A 25,529-nucleotide genomic window follows, 5' to 3' on the forward strand; every position below is an offset into this window, starting at 1 on the left:
GAGCTGCAGAAACATCTTATTATCAATATTCTAATTTAGTGGAATGTAATGAAGTTGCAAAACCCAATTCTTTTTAAATATGCACAAAAATATAACAGCAACTTCTGCAACTTTTATCTAACTGTTAATAATCTTGAGAAGTTTTTATGAAAAAAAACATTAGGAAATTTAAAATAAAACACTCATTTTGTTTTTGAAAATATCATAGATGAATTAAATAAATGATCTCCAAAAAACATATATATATATTATTTTAAATTTTGGTTTTGAATTTAACTAATAACTATTAAATTTATCTATATACATAACTAATAACTAAGAATATATATTATATTATTACCCTTTAGACCTAAATCTGAAATAGTAGAGTAAACTTTTTGAAAGAGTACCAACTGTATATAAAGGACATTTTTTGCAACAAATAATCTTTTGATTTTTTGCTTTATTTTTCTTCTATTTTATTTTATTTTTTTTCCAAGTTAGCATTATAAAACTTAAAGTGTGTAAAATATATTAACACAGTGCTAAGCAAGTATGCATGGAATACTATATATATTAACACTCTCTTCCTAATCACATTGTATCAGCGTTATCTTTAAAAACGTTTAAACTGCTTCTAGACAATCATCTAAAAAATGAATGGCTTCTCTATGACTAATCCACATTTTATTTTCTATTAGTTATACAAACTCTGTAATTGTCAAGTATTATATAATTAGGTTGACAGGCAGTTTATGCCTACACAATTTATTGTAAAACCTTAATTAAAAAAAAAAAAAAAAAAAAAAAAAAACACAGTGCGAACCAAGTATGCATGGAAAACTATATATAGTTATATAAATCAGACTATACTATGTTTATTAAAACAACTTAAATTGAAAAAATAAAAATTATAAAATAATAATTAGAAATAATAATAAAGGATGAACAAAATGAGATATCATCATTATCATCATTTTTTATAGATTAAAACAAAGTTAAGAAAAATAAAAAAAAATTAAGTAAAAAAATATCTGAAAATAATTTAGTTAAAATAATAAAGTTTAAGAAAAAAATAATAAGAAAACTAACCTGCAGCATACTCTCTCACATTGTTTGGTTTTTGCTTACAAATTTCACTAAAACAATAAGTAGTTTCATTTTTTTTTCTTATTATTTTCTTATAATTCTTATTATCATTATGTCAAAAAATAATTATACTTTATATAAATATAAAATTTATACTTGCATTCTTAAAAAAACACAAGTTTAACTACTAGAAAAACAACAAACATTGTTATAAATATACATATTTTTAAAATATAGAAATTAAACTTTATGTAGGTATATAGCAAATTTATGAATTGTGTATATAGTATGTGTATATATAAATATATGTATATATATATATATATATATATATATATATATATATATATATATATATATATATATATATTCTTTAGATTATTCACCTCCCCAAGGCCCGAGGGGGGCCACTACAGTCAAGGAGGCTACTCTTTTTTTTTGTTGTTGTGTTTTTTATTTATTTTATTATTTTTAGTTGTTATTCGTGGTGCAACCCTCTCTCAACTCTTTAACTCCGAAACACGAACCTTGCCGAGCAAGGCCGCTGCGCGGAGAAACTAAGTTGAGCGCGGTACTTCCAGGAACGTGGGAGTCGAACTCCGAACCTCTCGCTTACAAAGCGAGCGCTCTTACCACTACACCACTACCGCATATATATGTATATATATATATATATATACATATATATATATACATATATATATATATACATATATATATATATATATATATATATATATATATATATATATATATATATATATATATATATATATATATATATATAAATCGATCAAGCTGTAGATGCTCTAACTGATCATAGCTTGATCGGTTAGAGCATCTATAGCTTGATCGGTTAGAGTATCTATAGCTTGATCGGTTAGAGTATCTATAGCTTGATGGATTAGAGCATCAGCCTGATAAAACAAAAGTTCTTGGTTCAATTCCTACTCTGAGCATATGACATTAAGCCTCTTATTTTATCTTCTATTTTTTGAGACCTTAGGCCTTGAACATGATTTTCCATTATGAGTCTGAGTTTATAATTTCTATTACATACGCGATGTCTTAACTATCATTATTATTTTTTTACTTTACACTTCACTTTTGTGTCTTTGTTTTGTTCTGAACATCTGTTCAAAATATCTTTTTAATTTAATTTTTTTATCCTTTTTCTTTTCCTAATTTTTTAAACAAAACTTGTCAAACTTGAAAAAACAAGTATTTACAATAAATAAATTATGAACTTATAATGAACAAGTATTACATATATTTTACATATTTATTTTGCATGCCGACAATTTAAGAGACTCAGATCAGAGGTTAAGGAGGTTATTACGATTTATAGATCAATGTAAAATGTTAATTTGAACATATTTGCGATACTTCCACACCTTAATAAAATTCGTCACATAAAACAGTTCCACATTGCTGAAAAAAAATTACTTTTTTTAAAAATTCTCATCTCTTCTTTATTATAATACCCTGTTTATACTTTCAAAAACTTACAATTATTATGTCTACCCCCCTCTCCTCCTCCCTGTTTATTAGGCATCTGGAAGTAAGTAGTAAACATTTTATTTTTTATGTTGTTATTGTAAATATAAAGAAGAAAATAAAATGTATAACAAATCTATAAAATGTACGGAATAATTTTAATATAAATTATATAATAATGACATATTTTAATTATTACCTATTAAACCATTTTCATATTCCAATAATTCATATTTATTCAAAAAAATTTATTGCTTTATGTTTTTGTTATGTACATTTTATTTTATTGTGTAAATTATTATTTATTAAATATTTAAATTAAATAATTAAAATTTATTCTAAATCGGTATGATGTCAGATTATTCATCTAAATGTTTTTTTAAATTTGTATATGCTAAAACAACTTTCAAACTTCATATCTCTACTTTTTCCAAGTCTGTAGTGTTCAGAAGCACTAAACATGTTTGTTGTCTTATTATCTGCTATAATAAAAAAACTCATGAGATTTAATGACTTGAAACTTATTGTTTTTAAGCCCGGAGTCCTAAAGTCCTTGCCACTAGAGCTGTAGTGAAGGGGTGGCGAACGAGGCCACGAGGCAATTTAGCAAGGCGGCAAATTTCAAAATTTAATAAACATTTTTTATTATATGAAATGTTTTAAAGACGCCTCAAAACCAAAATAATTTTAATTTGCGTTTCAAAATCTTTGGACATGCCTCATAATTTTTTTCGCACCTTCATGCAAATTAAAATAATTTCCAATGTGAAATTAAAACATTAATTAAAAAAAAAATTAAATAGTTAAAACAAAATCTGAAAGGCAGTGGAATATATACTAACGAAGATTTCGCTAAAGAAACTATGGAAGAGAGAAAGAAACTAAGTGAAAAAACTGCGCAATCAAGGTAAATATGCAACAACTAAATATAACTAAATTAATTGTCGCGAACTTAAAAAATAACTTAATTTCTTTTTTAAGCGTAAGAATTAATTACTCTTACAAATGGCTAAACAAACAATAGATTTTGGAACCCAACACTTTAATGTTTTCAAAATTACAAATAATGTTTTACTTAATGACTTTTATGACTCAGATTTGCAAGTTTTTAATGAAAATAATTTTAACTCTCAGTTTTTTGACTTAAGAACTTGTAAAAAAGAAATCGAGGCAAAATAATTGCATTTGTATTTATTAATTACACCTAGTCGCACATAGAAACTTCAATTCTCTTTTTTGTCAAAAAAGTAAAATATTTTGAAATAAAAGTTTTAAAATCTATAATGTCACCATCAAAAAAAATAATAAAGCTATCTGGTTCAGCTTTCATAAAGTTAAAAAAGTAACGACTTGAAAGTGACAAAAAATTACAAAAGGTGTTTGCAAAATGAATTAAAAAAAGCGAAGATCAAACAGAACAACCAGGTAAAAATATTTTTATTGATGGATTTTCAAGTCAAAATCACAAATAAATTTAATTAAAAAACTTAGCAAACTAAGCCATGTCATTTGCAATATTACAATGGAAAAAATGTTGATATAGTTTATTTTTATTTTTACAGCGCAAAAAAGTCCAGTTTTTTTTCGATGTGATGATGAACAGTTACTGCAAAACAATGAAGTCAACCAAAATGCAGTTACAACAAGGATTTTCGTATGAATTAACAGCTTCGTTATATTTTTTAACTGTTTTATAAATATATACATTTCCCTGAAACTTTGAATGGTTAGTAGATATAAAAATATCTCTTATGAAAACAAAAGAATTCAATAGTATTAGCGCCATCTTGATATCTTCCAAAATTATTGGATGTTTTGTAAGTTAGTGAATTGCTTTGTTGAGATCTTCAACGCCTAAATCTATTGTCGCATCAGGAGCATTAAAAACCCTTATCTTATCAGTTCTTTTTTTATATAAACTGACAGGGGCATACATAACAGCATGAAAAAAGCTGAAATAATATCAAAAGATCTTGACATTGAAGCTAGCTTTCCAATCAAAAGAAAACGAAAAGCAAAAAGGATGTTTGATGATGAAACAAGGGAAGAAAGTTCACAAATACCTCCAGAAAAAGATTTTGAAATTGATTGTAATATAATCTTTGACAGTATAATTACACAATTACACTGGAGATTTGAAACAATGGCTGAGATTTCATCAGATTTTGAGTTTCTAAATGGTAACTCTCTTGCAAGTATGTCAGTTGAAGATCTGAAGAAATGTGGAGATAAACTTTGTCAAAAATATGTTCGTGATCTTAATGCTAATGAATTTCTATCTGAAATTGAAAGCTTTAAGTTTCAAGCCAGTGACCTGATTCCAGATTTAAAAAACGCAAATCCATTGAAAATCTTGCAATTTATGCACACCTATTCTTTGACTGAGGCATACCCTTTCATTAAAATTGCTCTTAAAATCTTTCTCACACTACCCGTCACTGTGGCATCATGTGAATGTAGCTTTAGCAAACTTAAGCTTTTGAAAAATTATCTAAGATCCTCCATGGGTCAAGAACATTGCCATTTTGTCAAACTAATCTTGCCATTTTGTCAATTGAAAATCCCCTGACAAAATCTATGTTACAATGAAATTATTGATAACTTTGCATCATTGAAAGCTAGAAAAATAAATTTTGTTTGAATGTATCTAATTTTAATATTTATTAAAAAAACTAATGCCTGGTAATTTTTTTAATGACTTTCAACCACAAAGCACTATTTAAAGTTGATTTTAAGTGTGCTTTAAGTAGCTTTATCAAAATTTGAATCAAATTAAACATTAGAAAAATTATTGAATTTGAGGCGACATTTTTTCTCCTTGCCTGAAAGGATTTTTGATCTCACTACGGCCCTGCTTGCCACCATTATACCTAAGAACTCCGGACTCAAAAAACGATTGTTCCTCTAACCTAAAAGTCTTAATTTTTTTCCTATTAGTAGTTTATAAACTTATTTATATTTATAGAGCTCCTGGATACCAAAAACTAAGATAAAGTAATCTTTTTGTGACTTTCAAATTCGGAGTCCTTTTTGGGACTCCGCATCCCTGGATTCTATGGTAGTGACTCTGCAACACTTTATGCTACTCTTAGGTGCTTAATACACGAGAGGGGACGTTTATTATTATGCAACTTTTTCTGCTAATTTCTTAGCTTAATTTCGAGCTTAGCAGATAGACAGGATTCAACTACATTTACAATGCATTTTTAGACCTTGTCAAGAAGAGAAAGAGTATCATTAGAAGAACCAGCTCAAATATGACAACAATATTGCATACAAGGATGAATAAGAGATTTTCAGAGGTAGAGAATGGAAACAGGAGAGAGAAAATAGCGAGCAATATAAAGAGAAGCAACCTTAGCAATCGATTATATATATGGTTTCCATAAAAAGTCAGTAGTAAATGATAATCCATAAAGGCGCAAAGAAGAGGACTCAGTGAAAGGGTTGCATTCATTAATATAAGAATGTCAACAGTACTATAAGAGTTGTTTGCAGCAAATAACTGAGTTTTGTTGGGGTTAAAATTTACAAGCCACTGTGAGCCCCAACCACTGTGTTACAGAAGTGAGATCAGATTCAAGAGCGGCGCCCTGTTCTAAGCGATCGAAAAGAGAAGACTTTTTGTCAAGACAGTGATATAAAGTTGAGTCATCAGCAAAAAGAGCTACTCTAGTTGTTAAGTTGTCTGGAAGATCATTAATGTAGATAAGAAACAAAATAGGACCAAGGATAGAAAGTTGAGATACCCCAGAAGTTACTGGAAATGAAGAAGAGTGTTGGCCTTCAAGAATGACTTTAATAAAGCGGTTAGAAAGAAAATATTTGATAATCTCAAAAACTTTCCCAGATACACCATATGAAACAAGCTTATGGAGAAAACCAACAAGCCAAACTTTGTCGAAAACCTTAGATATATCCAGAACAATAGCCCTAGCCTTTTCGCCTCTATCTTAAGTTAGGAAAGTTACAAAAATCTTTGCATAAATAATATACTTTAAAAAAAGTTATAAACATTTTTTATAAAGGTGATTAAAAATGTTGGTTTAACTAAATTTGCCCCCTTGTGCAATAAAATGTCAATCTCAACCTTTAAAAAAACACAACAACAATAATTTTATATAATAACAATAAGTAAATTAATAACTTTATAATATTAAATTATAATGACAAAGTTTTGTCATAATAATCAAATATTATTAAACACATTTTTTATTCTATACTAATAATATAAAAAAAAAGAAAACAATATATTTACTGCCATATAAATTTATTGTAAATAATTGTTTACACATTTTAAAACTGTATTTTAAAGTGATGTATGCAATTAAAATACATAAAATTATCAAACTCGTTTATTCAAAGTTTAACTGCAAACACTTGTCTTTCGTTCTTGTTTTCTCCCTATTTCACACAAAGAGGAGACACAATATAAATATAAAAAGATTACAATGAAACAATTTGCAAATATTATCTTATTTATAATTTCACATTTATAAGATATAAAAATATTTTTAATTCCTGCTGAGAATTATAACGCACTAAAAAAAAAAATAACCTCAAAGAAATTTATATATTAAAATTTTTTTTTTTTTTTAACTTATGTGGAGCCTTAAATTTGACTAAGTAAACTTATATGGAGTAACTTATGTAGAACATTAAACTTGAAAAAACTCTAGGTGGTTGCATTGTCTCTAGTGCTTTTGCCAATGGGTACTGAAAAGATGATGATCTGCTTCAGTTGCTTGCTCTTAATAAATTGTCAGGTCAGGTTATCCTGCTGCTGGTAACATGTAAACCAGTACAATCTGCTTCATGTCCTGCTGTCTTGTAGGATGCATCTTTTTAGGCAAAGGCTAGGAGAAATCTGACTTAAAACACCCCCTGCCTTAAGGCTCTTGGTTGAGTAAAGGCTAGAGATGGTGTCTCAATAAAAATACTCATCTTGGACGGATGTTAAATGCATCCGGCTACTATCTTGTAGAAGGTCTCCTAGATAAAGACTTAAGGGGTAAACAGATTTTATCTCGCACCAACCTCGCACCCCTTCTTCATCTATTAGGCTGGCGCAGATGTAATTTTAATGCATTGTTTCCAGTTTAGGATGTTGTATGCTGGATCTTCTTGACTCAATGCATGGGTTTTACTTATGCCTGTTTTTATGACTAGGCAACTCATTCTATTATCTCATAATGAGGGTACAGCTCTAAAACTCAGTTTTATGGTTCTGAGGCCGGCTGGTAGTCAGGTTTCCCGAACTCTATGGTAGCTCTCAGAAAGACTGATTCCATCAACAGCTGAAAAATATCAAAGTATTAACAGTGCCATGTTGCGCATGGATGGTGTCCCTGTTTATACTTTTGGTGTGCATTGCCAAGGCCACATTTGGAGCCCTTTGTTAAGGCTAAGGGTTTATTAACAGTAATGAGGTAAATGTTTGGGCTATTAAATAGTGTACTGAGTACTATCTATGCTTTGAGTCACGTTCTTTAACAGATTTAAAAATGAGTAAAGTACCAAAAACTATAAAACACAAAAAACTATCTTCATCACCAAGTTCTCTACTCTATCATTCACTAATATTTGTGGTCTTCGAAGCTACTTTTCTTCTGTTGAGTCTTATCTCTTGCAAATTTTACCAGACCTACTTGCTCTTTGTGAGACTAACTTGAGTTCAGCTGTCTCATCTTGTGATCTTAGTGTTGATGGTTATCTTACTTTAATTTGTAAAGGCTCCATTAACCACATGTTTAGTCTTGGCATTTACAGTCGTAAGAATTCACCCATTTGTCGTGAAACTAGGTTTGAATCCACAGACTATTCATTCATGTGCTTTCGTTTAGAACCACTTCACTCTTTTGCCTTTCTCTTTGTTCTATATTGCTCTCCTTCATCTCAAGACTGCACTCTTTTTGATGTTATTTCTGATCAAATTAACCAAGCCCTCTCTCTTTATCCATCAGTCAATATTGTTGTTGTCGGTGACTTTAACGCTCATCACACTGAATGGCTTGGCTCTAGTGTCAGTGACTCTGCAGGCTTTACAGTTCACAACTTTTGCCTTTCACAATCCCTAACTCAAATAGTCAACTTTCCAACTCGCTTTCCTGACAACCCAAATCACTTACCTTCTCTACTCGACTTATGTCTTGTTTCTGATCCTAGTCAGTGCTCAGTTTCTCCACATTCACCCTTAGGTGCTTCTGATCACGGTTTGATCTCTCTAAAACTATTATCTCATTCTTCATCATCATCTGAATCCCCCTATCATCGTACCTCTTACAACTACCTTAAAGCTGACTGGGACTCTTTACGTGATTTTCTTCGTGATAGCCCTTGGGTAGAAATTTTTTATCTTCATGTTGACAAATGTGTTTCTTACATAATTTTGGATTCAGGCTGGCATGGAATCTTTTATTCCCAATCAACGATTCCAGGTCAAGCCTCACTCTCCTCCATGGTTTTCCCCATACTGTGCTGCTGCGATTGCCAATCGAAACCGTTACTTCTATATCTATCAGCAAAACAATTCTCCAGAAAACAGACGTCTTTTCATTACTGCTAGAAACCATAGTAAAAAGGTTTTTTCTAACGCCAAAGCCCGCTATTCTCAGGTCATGAAATCTCGTATCTCATCTCAAAAATTAAGCTCTCATGATTTCTGGAGAATCTTTAATAGTATCAACAATAAGGGCAAATCTGTAATTCCACCTCTCTTGTATGGTTCAGACTTTGTCACCTCACCTAAAAACAAAGCTGAATTGTTTGCTAAAAACTTTTCATCAATATCATCCCTTGATTTCACTAGTTGCCTTCTACCTGATATAGCTGTCAAACAGGTTGATCCATTGCTTAACATTCGTATCACTCCAGCTTCTGTATCTAAACTGATTTCCTGCTTAGACTCTTCTACAGCTTGTGGCCCAGACAACACACCTGTAATAGTCTTGCAGAAGTGTTCTCTGGAGCTGTCGTCAATACTTTCAAAACTATTCAACAAGTGCTTATCAGACTCTTGTTTTCCAGCCTGCTGGAAAGCGGCATCAGTTATCCCTATCTTCAAAAATTCTGGAGAACGATCTGATTCGTCTAACTACCGTCCCATTAGTCTTCTTCCTATCATAAGCAAGGTTTTTGAATCTTTAATTAACAAACATTAATCTCTCATTTTGAATCTAATAATTTACTTTCTAATCATCAATATGGATTTCAATCTTCTTATTCTACAGCTGATTTGCTAACAGTAATATTTGATAGGTTTTATCGTGCATTAGATAAAGGTGGAGAGGTTAAGGCCATCGCTCTTGACATTTCTAAAGCATTTGATAAAGTTTGGCATGTTGGTCTTCTCCATAAGCTTTATTGTTATGGTGTATCTGGCAACATTTTTAAGATTATTGAATCCTTTCTTTCCAATCGTAGTATAAAAGTTGTCCTCGATGGACAGCACTCTACTTCTCGTTCTGTATCTTTAGGGGTTCCTCAAGGTTTAAATTGTGCTTATACTCTTTTTAATTTACATTAACGATCTTCCAGATATTATGACATCTAAGGTGGCATTGTTCGTTGATGATACAACCATTTATTCTTGTCATGATAAGAAGCCAACACTCTCTGATTGCTTGGAGGGGCCATTTGAGCTTAAAAAGGATCTTATTTCTGCTACAGAATGGGGCTCACAGTGGCTGGTGAACTTTAATTCAGATAAAACCCAATTTTTTTCAGCCAATCGTTATCAGAACAAGTTAGATCTTCCTATATTTATGAATGGTAATGTATTTGATGAGTCATCTACTCTTCATCTTCTACGATTAACTCTTACTTCTGATCTTTCTTGGAAACCATATGTCAAAGCTGTTGCAAAATTAGCATCTGCTAAGGTTGCATCTTTTTATTGAGCTCGACACTTTCTTACTCCGGATTCTATTCTCTATCTCTATAAATCTCAAATCCGACTTTATATGGAATACTGTTGCCATATCTGGGGCGGATCTTCTAATGATGTGCTTTCTACTTTAGACAAGGTGCAAAAACACATTTTAAACATAGTTGGACCTGCTCTAGCAGCCAATCTCCAACCATTATCATATCGTCATAATGTTGCTTCTCTTTCTCTTTTATTCAAATACTATAATGGGCACTGCTCTTCCTATATTTATGAATGGTAATGTATTTGATGAGTCATCTACTCTTCATCTTCTACGATTAACTCTTACTTCTGATCTTTCTTGGAAACCATATGTCAAAGCTGTTGCAAAATTAGCATCTGCTAAGGTTGCATCTTTTTATTGAGCTCGACACTTTCTTACTCCGGATTCTATTCTCTATCTCTATAAATCTCAAATCCGACTTTGAATGGAATACTGTTGCCATATCTGGGGCGGATCTTCTAATGATGTGCTTTCTACTTTAGACAGGGTGCAAAAACACATTGCAAACATAGTTGGACCTGCTCTAGCAGCCAATCTCCAACCATTATCATATCGTCATAATGTTGCTTCTCTTTCTCTTTTATTCAAATACTATAATGGGCACTGCTCTTCCTATATTTATGAATGGTAATGTATTTGATGAGTCATCTACTCTTCATCTTCTACGATTAACTCTTACTTCTGATCTTTCTTGGAAACCATATGTCAAAGCTGTTGCAAAATTAGCATCTGCTAAGGTTGCATCTTTTTATTGAGCTCGACACTTTCTTACTCCGGATTCTATTCTCTATCTCTATAAATCTCAAATCCGACTTTGAATGGAATACTGTTGCCATATCTGGGGCGGATCTTCTAATGATGTGCTTTCTACTTTAGACAAGGTGCAAAAACACATTGTAAACATAGTTGGACCTGCTCTAGCAGCCAATCTCCAACCATTATCATATCGTCATAATGTTGCTTCTCTTTCTCTTTTATTCAAATACTATAATGGGCACTGCTCTAAAGAGCTAGCATCTGTTGTGCCATCTACTAAAATTCATTCTCGTGTTACTCATCATTTAATCAAGTCTCATCCTTTTTCTGTGACTGTTTCTAAGTGCTCCAAAAACTCTTATTTATCTAGTTTTTTTCCTCGAACATCAGTTCTTTGGAGTTCACTTCCTTCATCTTGCTTTCCTGATTCATATAATTTGTAATCCTTTAAGTTGTCTGTCAATCGTTATCTTGCTCTACAATCTTAATCTTTTCTCTGCCAGTAACTTTTAACCTTAATTAGTGGTTGCTTGCAGCCATGTTAAAAGCTTTGTTGTTTAAAAAAAAAAAAATTGCTTGTACAAATTGTATTAGGGGGCCCTGGGTGCAAACCATAGCTTGCCTTAAAATTTTTTTAAATATTGGAACTCTTTTTTTAAAAAAACCAAGGAGCGAATTAAGCAACTGCTTATTGCAAATTGAGATGAGTCAAAGTCATTTAGCGATCTTAAAAGTATTTTATTTGAAGCAATTGCGATCGCTAGTTTACATATTCCTGGGTAAAATTTTCTACAAAAAAAGGTTTCATCAGGTTTTAAATGACGTTGATACAAAATGACCTAGTTAGACGTATATTAATTTTGGTTATTTGTCCATAATGGAAAAAGCTAATTTTAAAATAAACACGTGTACATTTTTTTGGACCACAAATATTACCAAGATATGAATGCATACCTTCTTTTAGTTCTTTTATTTAAATACGCTTTTGAAATTGATTAAACCATATTTTTATTTTATTTAATTTCGGCATACATTGATAAGTATTTTTACCCTGCATTTGCATTACCTTGATTCATCATTCATCAACATCTATTTTATATAAATAATAATTAAAACATAATAGTTGTGAGAGCCTTATGAAAGAACTTTGCCATTTTTGTTGCAGTAAATTTTTTGTTGTTTTTTTTTTGCAAAAAACTTTTGCGATCTGGTAAATTTGAGTTAATTTGCCCCTTTGAAATTTGAATAAAAAAAAAAAAATTATTCACCAGCCAATGAAAGCCTAACTTCTCAATATCCCGAAAATGCTGCATAAAATTTTTTCCAGGCCTGTAATGCCCTGTAATATTTAACAACTGTAATGTAATAACCAATAGTCATTTATAATAAAAACAACTCTAAAGATCTTGGATGTTACCATAACTTCTTTTTTTTTATCATTAGGTGTCACAAACGGTTAATCTCACAATGTAGAACAATGACAACATTGCAAATTAATATACACAAATATTTCTCAGAACAGATTAGGCCATCTTAGGAAATAAAATATTATGTTTTATATAGTTGTTTTACCTATGTTTTACCTAACTATTACTAAAACCACAAAAAAAGTTGCAAGTAAAAACAGAACAACTTATCGCATAGTGCTATTTAATTAAAAAAAGTTAAAAAGAAGACAAAAAATCGTTACCCTACTTGATCTTGATCTTGCCTGAGATTAAAAAAGATCTAGCAGTTGTAGTTGGTGAAATTTTAATCAGTTTTTTCTGTCACTTATTATTACAGTAATTTTGATATACTATGACATAGCAATGGCAACATACTGACATAATTTTCTACTTTACTTTTACTGTTTTTAACTATTCACCTCTCCGCAAAACCATTTAAAAAATTTTTTATTACAAATAAATCAAATTCATTACGAACAAAATAATTATACATATATATAAAATAATTTCAAGAGCAACAATTGTATTAGAAAGTGGAAAATTTACGTGTTGCCAAAGATGATTTAATATGAATCTTTTGTCCATTCGTTTGAAATTATTAGTTTACAACCTAAGTTAAATGTAATTATAATAATTGTAAGCAACAAATTAAAAAGTCACTCAATTTCTCCTAAACAAAATTTATATTTTTCAGTCAGATTCTAGCACTACATCTACTTCAGTACTTCTCTGATTAAAATAAAGATACAAACTTGATGTTGAAAATTAAAAGGTAAAATATCAAGTTACAAAAAAATGTACATTCTAATCATTTAGGCATGGTTTAAGATAACGTCGATTTAATTTTGTTTTTTGAAACCCACTCATAATATGTATGTACCTTATAAAATTTGTAAGTAAACAATCGATTTCTGGATGACTTCTTAAATAATTCTCATTTGAAATTCTTGTTTTAATCTAAATAATATTATAATGAATCATTTGATTATGAATTATCAGGTTATAGTCAATTGTGATGAGAAAGACTTTAGTAAAATTACTTTCCTAGTAATTTTACTAAAGTCTTTCTCATCACAATTGACTATAACCTGATAATTAGATAAGCAAAAAAGACTTTGATAATAAAAAAAAAGTCTCTTTAATTGCTTATTTTAGTAACCACCAACAGTATTTGCAAAAGTACATTAAGTTTTATTGTTTTTAAAAAGCTGCAATAATTATGACTAGAAAATTTTTTTTTAATTAATATTTTCATTTTTTTAAATTGTTTTGATCTGTTGAATATTATTTAACTTTTGTTTTATCGACAGAAGTGTACATACATCGACTGATTTAAATAGGTAGAACATGTTGGCAGTGTAAATAAATTGACTGACGGTTTTAGTTTATGCAAGTAATCTAACAATATTAAGAAAATTTTTTTAAGTTTTTTAAATTATCTATGATTTGATTTGTGAATAAGGGTGCCCCTTATTTTTAGAGTGTGAATAAGGGTGCCCCTTATTTTTAGAGTTTAAATAATTCAATGGCTGAACCCCATGTTATGTTCCACTATATATAAAAATAATTCAGGCCAAATCTGAGCGATATTGGACAAGATTTAAAGGTTGCTCAAAAAAGTTTTAAATTTTAAAGATATTTTCTACAAATTGGCATCCATTAAAGTCTGCATAAAATCTTAAAAAACCGAAACTATTAAACCAATTAAATTATATATACATAGTTTAAATAAAATATAATTATATATATATATATATATATATATATATATATATATATATATATATATATATATATATATATATATATATATATATACATATATATATATATATCAGGGCTCAATTTAACAGTCAGACATTGTCTGGCTAAAACCTCAGATTGCCCGATCAATTTACAAAGTAATCGGACATTTTGGTCGATGGGAATTAAATTCTACAAAATCAAGCTTGGATAGGAACAGCGTGCAATTGAATGCTATTCCTGACCACGCTTTATTAATATTAAATTAAATAGCTTTAAAATAAAACTATAAAAACTCAAAGTTAAAATTACTTTTTGTAACATTTTTAATTGCATTTGAAAAAAATTACTCTAAAACTTATCTTTTAAATGTTTAATTAAAGTTATGCAAAACGCTTTTACAAATTACTTTTATTAATTGATGATTATTGATATATAAATGAACTAATTTTATTTAAGTTATTGAAAAGCGAAATTAAATTATTGAAAAGAAAAAAATATAATATTTTGAAGTTGTAAAAATATTTTTTTCAAAAAGTTAAAAAAAAAAATTGTTGAAAAAAAGTAAAATAATCTTTTTAAAATCGTAATTTCTAATCATTTCATGCTTTTGTAATGCTTATTAAGTCCAGTTGAAAAAAAACTTTTAAACAATTCTTGTAAGAATAGAAACAAAAACAAAAAAAATAAAGCAATTAAATCATGAGAAAATTTAATTTAACTTTTAACTTATTTATAATTTCTAGTAACTTAAAAAGTTAATCTTTAAAAAGGTTTTAAGAAAGACATGGAGAATTAGGTTCAAATATTTAAATTTATCATAAAAAAAGAAAAAGATCAATGTTTAAAAAAAAAAAACTAAACTAAAAAAAAAAAAAAGATCAATAGTTAAAGTTATTTGTAACGTGACGATTTTTTAAATTGTTAAAACATCAAAACAGCCGTCATCAAATTGTAAAGAAAAAAAAGTGTCGTCAGTTACAACGTGAAAATTTAGTCTATCTAAAAAAACATACAATATTAAATTAAAATTATTTTAATAACAAACACTAATCTGCAATGAAATTCTCTAAATAATAAGGAAAGAAACTACAACTTCACTAGACTAATGTTAAATAAACTGAATAACATGACAAAGATTTCGATAGCATAACTCAGTTCTGTAAAACCAAAAAAATCACATTTTAAAAATTTGATTGGACTCTGTCCGACCCAAGTCCAAACAAGTTTTAATCAGACATTTTGTCCAGAACTTTTTAAAAAATTAAATTGAGCCCTATATATATATATATATATATATATATATATATATATATATATATATATATATATATATATTATATTTAAATATAAATATAAATATATATATATATATATATATATATATTTAAATATAAATATATATATATATATATATATATTTAAATATAAATATATATATATACACATATATATATATATATTTACACACACACACACACACACACACACACACACACACACACACACACACACACACACACACACACACACACACACACACATATATATATATATAATTATATTTTATTTAAACTATGTATATATAATTTAATTAATCGGTTTTTTAAGATTTTATGCAGACTTTAATGGATGCCAATTTGTAAAAAATGTCTTTAAAATTTAAAAACTTTTTGAGCAACCTTTAAATATTGTCCAATATCGCTCATCAATAATTCAGGCTCAGTGATATTGTCCAATATCGCTGGCCTGAATTATTTTTATATATAGTGGAACATAACATGGGGTTCATATATATATATATATATATATATATATATATATATATATATATATATATATATATATATATATATATATATATATATATATATATATATATATATATACATATATATATATATATATATATATTCAGCATTATTTACACTTTTTAAAACAATGTTTTAAACATTAGTAAAGCTTTCCAGAAAGTTACAGGATTGCACTATGTATCATAGAGTCACAGCAATCATTTAAATGTAGTCACAAATTTGTCAAGTTCATGCAGATATTTTTAACAAAATAAATTGCTTGTCAGTACCTCAAGTGAAATATTAAACTTCTCATATTTAATAAATGTTCGATGAGAAATGGCAGCCATCAATTATCTCTAGTAATTAGCTAAAGTATAGCGTTTTGAAAATTATTGTTTATTTTTAAACTGTAGTGATATTATTACGCAAAAAAAAAAACAAAATGATCAAAATATATATATTTAATTTATTCAGGTAGCCTAAAATATGATAAAAAAAATTTTTTGTTATAAATGTTTTTTAAGAAAATCATAAAAGTATGCATATTGCTTTTATATATTATATAAATATATATAAATATATATATATATATATATATATTTGTATATATATATATATATATATATATATATATATATATATATATATATATATATATATATATATATATATATATATATATATATATATATATATATATATATATATGGTAACATGTAACCCAGTACAATCTGCTTCATGTCCTGCTGCCTTGTAGGATACGCCTTTTTAGGCAAAGGCTAGGAGATGCCAACTCCGATTTAAAACACCCCCTGCCTTGGGGCTCTTGGTTGAGTAAAGGCTAGAGATGGTGTCTCGATAAAAATACTCATCTTGGGCAGATGTTAAATGCACCCAGCTACTGTCTTGTAGAAGGCCTCCTAGGCAAAGACTTAAGGGGTAAACAGATTCTATCTGTTGACCAGCCTCGCACCCCTTCTTCATCTATTAGGCCGCAGATGAATTTTTAATACATTGTTTCCAGTTTAGGATGTTGAATGCTGGATCTTCTTGACTCAATGCATGGGTTTGCTTGTGTCACTGTTTTTATGACTAGGCAACTCATTCTATTATCTCCTTATGAGGGTACAGCTCTAAAACTCAGTTTTATGGTTCTGAGGCCGGCTGGTAGTCAGGTTTCCCGAACTCTGTGGTAGCTCTCAGAGAGGCTGATTCCATCAACAGCTGAAAAATATCAAAGTATTAACAGTGCCATGTTGCGCATGGATGGTGTCCCTGTTTGTACTTTTGGTGTGCATTGCGGAGGCCACATTTAGAGCCCTTTGTTACGGCTTAGGGTTTATTAGTAGTAATGAGGCAATTGCTTGGGCTATTAAACGGTGTTCTGAGTACTATCTATGCTTTGAGTCAAGTTCTTCAATCTAATTTAAAAATGAATAAAGTACCAAAAACTATAAAACACAAAAAACCATCATCATCACCAAGTTCTCTAAACCTATCATTCACTAATATTCGTGGTCTTCGAAGTAACTTTTCTTCTGTTGAGTCTTATCTCTTGCAAAGTTCACCAGACCTACTTGCTCTTTGTGAGACTAATTTGAGTTCGGCTGTCTCATCTTGTGATCTTAGTGTTGATGGTTATCTTCCTCTGATTCATAAAGACTCCAATAGCCACATGCTTGGCCTGGGCATTTACATTCGTAAGAATTCACCTGTTTGTCGTGAAACTAGGTTTGAATCCACAGACTATTCTTTCATGTGCTTTCGTTTAGCACCACTTCACGCTATTGCCTTTCTCTTTGTTCTATATCGATCTCCTTCATCTCAAGACTGTACACTTTTTGATGTTATTTCTGATCATATTGACCAAGCCCTCTCTCTTTATCCATCAGCTAATATAGTTGTTGTCGGTGACTTTAATGCTCACCACTCTGAATGGCTTGGCTCTAGTGTCAGTGACTCTGCAGGCATTAAAGCCCACAACTTTTGCCTTTCTCAATCCCTAACTCAAATAGTCAACTTTCCAACTCGCTTTCCTGACAACCCTAATCATTTACCTTCTCTACTCGACTTATGTCTTGTTTCTGATCCTAGTCAGTGCTCAGTTTCTCCACATTCACCCTTAGGTGCTTCTGATCACAGTTTGATCTCTTTAAAACTAATATCTCATTCTCTCATTCTTCATCACCTGAATACCCCTACTATCGAACCTCTTACAACTACAGTAAAGCTGACTGGGATTCTTTCCGTGATTTTCTTCGTGATGGCCCTTGGGTAGAAATCTTTCAACTTCCTGTCAACAAATGTGCTTCTTATATAACTTCGTGGATTCAGGCTGGCATGGAATCTTTTATTCCCTCTCGACGATTCCAGGTCAAGCCTCACTCTCCTCCATGGTTTTCCTCACACTGTGCTGCTGCGATTGCCAATCGAAACCGTTACTTTTATATTTATCAGCAAAACAATTCTCCAGAAAACAGACGTCTTTTCATTACTGCTAGAAACAACTATAAAAAGGTTTTGTCTAACGCCAAAACCTGCTATTCTCAGGTCATGAAATCTCGTATCTCATCTCAAAAATTAGGCTCTCGTGACTTCTGGAGAATCTTTAATAATATCAATAATAAGGGCAAATCTATAATTCCACCTCTCTTGTATGGTTCAGACTTTGTCACCTCACCTAAAGACAAAGCCGAACTGTTTGCTAAAAACTTTTCATCAATATCATCTCTTGATTCCACTAATTGCGTTCTACCTGGTATTGCCAACAAACAGGTTGATTCATTGCTTGACATTCATATCACTTCAGCATCTGTATCTAAAGTGATTTCCTGTCTAGACTCTTCTACAGCTTGTGGCCCAGACAACATACCTGTTATTGTCTTGCAGAAGTGTTCTCCAGAGCTGTCGTCTATACTCTCAAAACTATTCAACAAGTGCTTATCAGAGTCTTGTTTTCCAGCCTGCTGGAAAGCCGCATCTGTTATCCCTATCTTCAAAAATTCTGGGGAGCGATCTGATTCGTCTAACTACCGTCCCATAAGTCTTCTTCCTATCATAAGCAAGGTTTTTGAATCTTTAATTAACAAACACTTAATTTCTCATCTTGAATCTAATAACTTACTTTCTGACCATCAATATGGATTTCGATCTTCTCGTTCTACAGCTGATTTGCTAACAGTAATAACTGACAGGTTTTATCGTGCATTAGATGAAGGTGGAGAGGTTAAGGCCATCGCTCTTGACATTTCAAAAGTGTTTGATAAAGTTTGGCATGCTGGTCTTCTCCATAAGCTTTCTTCTTATGGTGTATCCGACAACATCTTTAAGATCATTGAATCCTTCCTTTCCAATCGTAGCATAAAAGTTGTCCTCGATGGACAACACTCTTCTTCTTATTCTGTAACTTCAGGGGTTCCTCAAGGTTCTATCCTTGGCCCTATACTCTTTTTAATTTACATCAACGATCTTCCAGATATTCTCACATCTAAGGTGGCATTGTTTGCTGATGATACTACCATTTATTCTTGTCGTGATAAGAAACCAACACCCTCTGATTGCTTGGAGGGGGCATTTGAGCTTGAAAAGAATCTCACTTCTGCTACAGCATGGGGCTCACAGTGGCTGGTGAACTTTAATTCAGATAAAACTCAATTTTTTTCAGCCAATCGTTATCGCAATAATTTAGATCTTCCTATATTTATGAACGGTGATGTACTCGATGAGTCACCTACTCTTCATCTTCTAGGATTAACTCTTACTTCCAATCTTTCTTGGAAACCATATATCAAATCGGTTGCAAAATTAGCATCTGCTAAGGTTGCATCTCTTTATCGAGCTCGCCACTTTCTTACTCTGGATTCTATTCTCTACCTCTATAAATCTCAAATCCGGCCTTGTATGGAATACTGTTGCCATATCTGGGGCGGATCTTCTAATGATGCCCTTTCTCTTTTAGACAAGGTGCAAAAACGCATTGTAAACATAGTTGGACCTGCTCTTGCAGCCAACCTTCAACCATTATCACATCGTCGTAATGTTGCTTCTCTTTCTCTTTTCTACAAATACTATAATGGGCACTGCTCGAAAGAGCTAGCGTCTCTTGTGCCATCGACTAAAATTCATTCTCGTGTTACTCGTCATTCAATTAAGTGTCATCCTTTTTCTGTGACTGTTCCTAAGTGCTCCAAAAACGCTTATTCGTCTAGTTTTTTTCCTCGAACATCAGCTCTTTGGAATTCGCTTCCTTCATCTTGCTTTCCTGATTTATATAATTTGCAATCTTTTAAATCGTCCGTCAATCGTTATCTTGCTCTACAATCTTCATCTTTTCTCTTACAGTAACTTCCAACTTTAATTAGTGGCTGCTTGCAGCCTTGTTGGAAGCGAAGATGTTTAAAAAAAAAATATATATATATATATATATATATATATATATATATATATATATATATATATATATATATATATATATATTGAGTTTTGAATTTTTTTTTAGGTTCATAGAACAGTTAAAAACACAGTGAAAACAGTTGAAGACCTCAAGTAATAATGCATAGCATATAAAGGAAGATCAACAATTTTGTGTAAAAGGTTTGAAAACATAGTCGACCTCTTTGTGGCAACCATGTAGATTGGGCATCTATCTATACAGAATTGTTTACTTATTAAAGTAAACCATTCTGTAAATATAGATAGAACCTTATTGTTAATGTGAATGTATATAAAAAGACTTTTTATTTTTATAAAGTTTTTAAATTTAATGTTTTGGTCGATCTACTATCTAAAGTTCTTAAATTAAAATGTTTATAGTGTAATAGTAATGGAGATAATATTATATAATGATGGGAGTAGAATAATGTGGTATAATAATGTATGCATGTATAATAATGTGTTATGTATGTATAGGTGGTATATTAATAATAGAGAGAGATTTTACAAAATAAATCTTTTATCCCTAAGATGAACATTGCATTAGACCGATTTAATTTAAGACCAATAAACTAATTATGTAAGAATTTCAGATTCTTTTAATTGTTATTTCAAGTTTTTCTTATTTAATTTCAAGTGTAACCATCTTTTGTGATCCTAGGTTTAAAACTTAAATTTGTAATTAAACCTTTCATACACCAATTATGATGCAATATTAAAAAAAAAAAAAAATCTGCTTGTTTTTAACTCAAATTAGAAAAAAAAAAAAAAAAAATAGAACTTTTACAATACTAACACAGGGGTTATGACTTTTTGACTTTTTAAAAAATATATAATTTCCTGTGTCATAAATCGATGAACTTTTGTTAGAAAACATTGAAAACATGTTCAATTCCTCTAGGTTGTAAATAGAGGTCACCCCACAATTAAAATTACGAATCGTCATTTATATAATCTTGTTACTACTAATACGTGTGTGGATTTGCTGAGAATCATTTAAAACTTGTATAGATTAGAAGTGTTTAGAGCTTTAGAACATTTTGGAAAATTCCAGAATATTTCAGATGACTTTAGAACATTCTGGAACAATTTAGAACATTCTGGAACAATTTAGAATATTCTAGAGCAATTTAGAATATTCAAAAACAATTTAGAACATTCTGGAACAATTTAGAATATTCTAGAACAATTTAGACTGTGTGTATATATATAGCTGCTTATCTAATTTTATAGTTATTACAGAAGTAACACATGGTGACGTACAAGTCTAGCAATAGTAGCATTCAGAAGAACAAGGATGTCTGGACCAATAATCTGGTAAAATTTGAAGACTCTCATTAAAGACGAAGAATAGTCCCTTCGGAAGAATATTCACTGGAAGAAAAGTGCAGAATGCCTTCAACTCACTCAAGTCCCTTTTTCATCTCACTTGAGTGAGATGAAAAAGGGACTTGAGTGAGATAAAAAGGGACATTTTCTATTGATCAGGTTTCAGAAATTACCCAACATCAGCAATGTGAGGTGGAATTCCAGAGCTATACTAGCGATCCTGGCCTTTATTTTAATTCTTTCAACAAGAACAGTTATGCAGAGAGTCAATTTATAGACCAGCTGTACAACTAAAATGACTTTAATAACTAGGCTGAAGTACTGAATACATACAAAAAGACTTTAAGCTCTTTGAAAAATCACTGGGAGCGAGAGCCATCCATACTACAGATCTCCAAAAGTGGTCAATGCGTGGGAAAATGTATTCGTCGTGCAAAAATAAAGACAAATTGCACCTTCTATTCCTATGCAACAAGCAAGAGCAAGGTCAATGGTCTGAGTCATTGTTGGATTGAAAATTTATTACATTACATGACTATGACATTCTAAATACATTTGAATATATAGTAGTACTTATGCTAAATCAACTTTTCAATGGCGAACTTTTTTCAATGGTGAACTTTTTTAAAAGATATGCAAATAATAGTTCATTTCGTGCTTTTTAGGTAAAAGTTCATCAAGCAATTAGGTGACTGAAAGTATGTATATAAACAAATTTTAGTCAACTAGTTGCAATAAACTTTGACAACTTTTAGTCAACTAGTTGCAATAAACTTGTTCTCTTTTTTGACCACCTGCAAGCTTAATTTCCAATTTCACATCCAACAAAGTTTGAAATTAACTAAAAAATGTTATTGTCATACCATTTAACAATGCATATTCCAGAATTAGTAACCACAAAAAGATCAAAACTCCCTCTTCCCTCCTTTTTCAGGTCTTTATCATTTTTTAAACAATTTTTAGCTTCCATTAACCAATCTTCTTAAATAGTTCCAAATGCCCATAAACTATCTTTCTTGAGCTTCAGCATTAAATTTATTAATGAAAAATAATCACAAAACATCTTTTGATTTACACCACTAGGTAAACTTTGAGTTATACTACATATCCACCCAGAAAAAATCTAGGAATTTTATCAATTTTAAATTTGTCTGCTCCACAATACACTTCAAAATCACACACTATTTCAGAAATGCAGCATCTAGCCCTAACTTTTATCCCCCATTTATTTGCTTTATTTGGGAGGTACTGCCTTAACAATGATCAACTTTTAGTTGGTAAAATTTGTTTATCAATGGAGTGATTTTCCTCTTCTGGAATTTTCTTGCAGTTTTGTAAAACAGCTTTAAGTATAGGTGAATTTTAACAATTTGTCATTATTTTGACCTCTGTGTTTGCATAAATTACCATAAAACTTTATGGTTGTTATTATACTTCTTTAAAACATTATTTAAAGTAATATAACAATATAATATAATAAACAAAATAGTACAATAAACAAAGAAAACTACAAATGTGGCATCTAATAACATTTCTTAACTATTTAGATAAATGTCCCTGTAAAAAACATAATTTACTAATAAAATAATAAAATTGAATAACATCTACTAACAAAACATTTAAATAACAAATGCCAATATGCTATAACCATCATAACTTTTAAAATTCTTTTTAACAATAAATGTTGCTACGCCAAAAGCCATTATCTAAAATTATACTACTTTTATATCATAACTGTGCAAAGTTGTTTTTGAACAACATATATTTACAGATTGTTATTTCTATTCAAAAAATACAATCAAAAGCCATTATACCCCAGTAAAATTAATCTAGTATCAAGTATCAACTGTGAATTTTTTCAGAAGCATAGCATAATTATAACTATTCAGAATTTAAATTTGAAATTTTCAAAATTTGAAAACTACTTGAGCCAACAAACTCGCCTTCAAAATAACAGTCACATCTATTAAGAGAAGAAATCAAATAGTTCTTAAACACCAATCATCTTTATTTTATATAGATACTTAATTAGTTAGCTTAAAGCACCTTATAAAGAAACATTAGTTTTAATTTGTTGTTTTATAAAAGCTTGCTGTGCGAAAGCGTTAAAATTTTTTTGTTGGGATTTAGCTAATTGCAAATTTTTATTAATTTGTTAATTTTACTGATTATACTATTAAACAAGCTATTACCATCACTATCACCAGAAATATTGTCAATCATATCTCTATAGCCCTTTTAAATGCATTATATAAAATGAAATTACCATATAATTTTATATAATGCATTTAAAAGAATTATAGAGATAATCAATATAAAAATAGTAAAAGTAATACTAATTAGTAGAAACACCTCTCGTATTTGATTGCGATCTCATTTAATAAAAATAAAAACAAAATAAAGACTAGAGACCAATATAAATTTGTACTCCACTCATAGACCTATCTTTTGAAATACATTTAGTAGAAGTGGTAGTTTTAGCACAAATAGTATATTATACAAGTCACACAAAGATACAAAAAAGAATTATCAAAACTACCTTAAAATTAACTTTTAAATTACTTTTAGCTTATTTTAAAAAACCTTTTAGTGAAAAAAGCAGTCGAATACAAATAAAATAAACAATTAAATTTTATTTACCTTAAAAGAGTCTAACTTTATTTGCTGTTCATTTGTCAAAGCTTCCGGATCATTTTTTTCGCAACCTTTTAAGTCTGCCATTATGTGTTTTTAACAATTTTCCAGTACCGCGTCAATGGAAAATTAAAAAAAAAATTTGAAATAACTTTGATATAATCTTCTATCAATATTTGCTTTAGAAACTTTTGTTGAAGTTTATAATTGTTTATATATATATATATATATATATATATATATATATATATATATATATATATATATATATATATATATATATATATATATATATATATATATATATATATATATATATATATATATATATATATATATATATATATATATATATATATATATATATATATATATATATATATATATATATATATTCTATTAAACACCCAATAATTACATAAATTATAGGTAAAAAAAAACAAATAAAGAAAATGCTATGTGTGTTCTTGTACTGTTCTTGGAATGTTTTCTTCCATCAAAGTTCTAAATATAAGTCTTTGTTCCTTTAAATTCCATAATTGGACAGATTGTTTTAAAATTGCGGCGACATTGGCATCTAACACTTCCTTAGGGCGTGCAGTTTTAATTTTATTTTGTAATTTTTAGATTTGGTCCGCTTTAAAAAAGTGATTTATGATAATAGGCCGGCAGCCGTATTCTTATTTCTCCGTTAAACCCTCCTAAACAGAGGTTAGTCAAAAACTTATTATTAACTACATTAATAAAAAAATTCTTTAAAAATATAATCTTTTAAACATAAATGTTTTATTTTGGTATTATTTTTATTTCAACGAATTTATAGAAATTTTCGTCGTTTTTTTACTTAGAAATATTGTAATGAAATTTTAGACAAAAGCTCCGTTAAGCTTAACGGA

General features: G+C 29.6%; 1 protein-coding gene across 7 annotated transcripts in view; it reads right to left on the reverse strand.

The window, feature by feature from the left end:
• The window catches only part of LOC136071693 (RIIa domain-containing protein 1-like), a 53,837-nt gene extending 28,973 nt beyond the window's left edge, over nt 1-24,864 (reverse strand). For 5 of the 7 annotated variants that reach the window (XR_010643358.1, XR_010643357.1, XM_065816879.1 and 2 more), the window contains exons 1-2: nt 24,640-24,864; nt 1,072-1,118 (exon numbers count right to left, since the gene is read on the reverse strand). Coding sequence is in view for 1 of the 7 variants with exons in the window: in XM_065816880.1 (XP_065672952.1) it covers nt 1,072-1,118; nt 13,581-13,657; nt 24,640-24,720 (205 nt within the window). In the remaining 6 variants the exon portion in view is untranslated. Of the gene's footprint in view, nt 1-1,071; nt 1,119-13,580; nt 13,658-24,639 lie in introns of all 7 variants that reach the window. The other 2 variants (XR_010643359.1, XM_065816880.1) reach the window with 2 other exon arrangements.
• Between the last annotated feature and the right edge of the window lie 665 nt (nt 24,865-25,529).

Source organism: Hydra vulgaris, chromosome 13 (assembly GCF_038396675.1).
Source record: "Hydra vulgaris chromosome 13, alternate assembly HydraT2T_AEP".
Taxonomy (NCBI): domain Eukaryota; kingdom Metazoa; phylum Cnidaria; class Hydrozoa; order Anthoathecata; family Hydridae; genus Hydra; species Hydra vulgaris.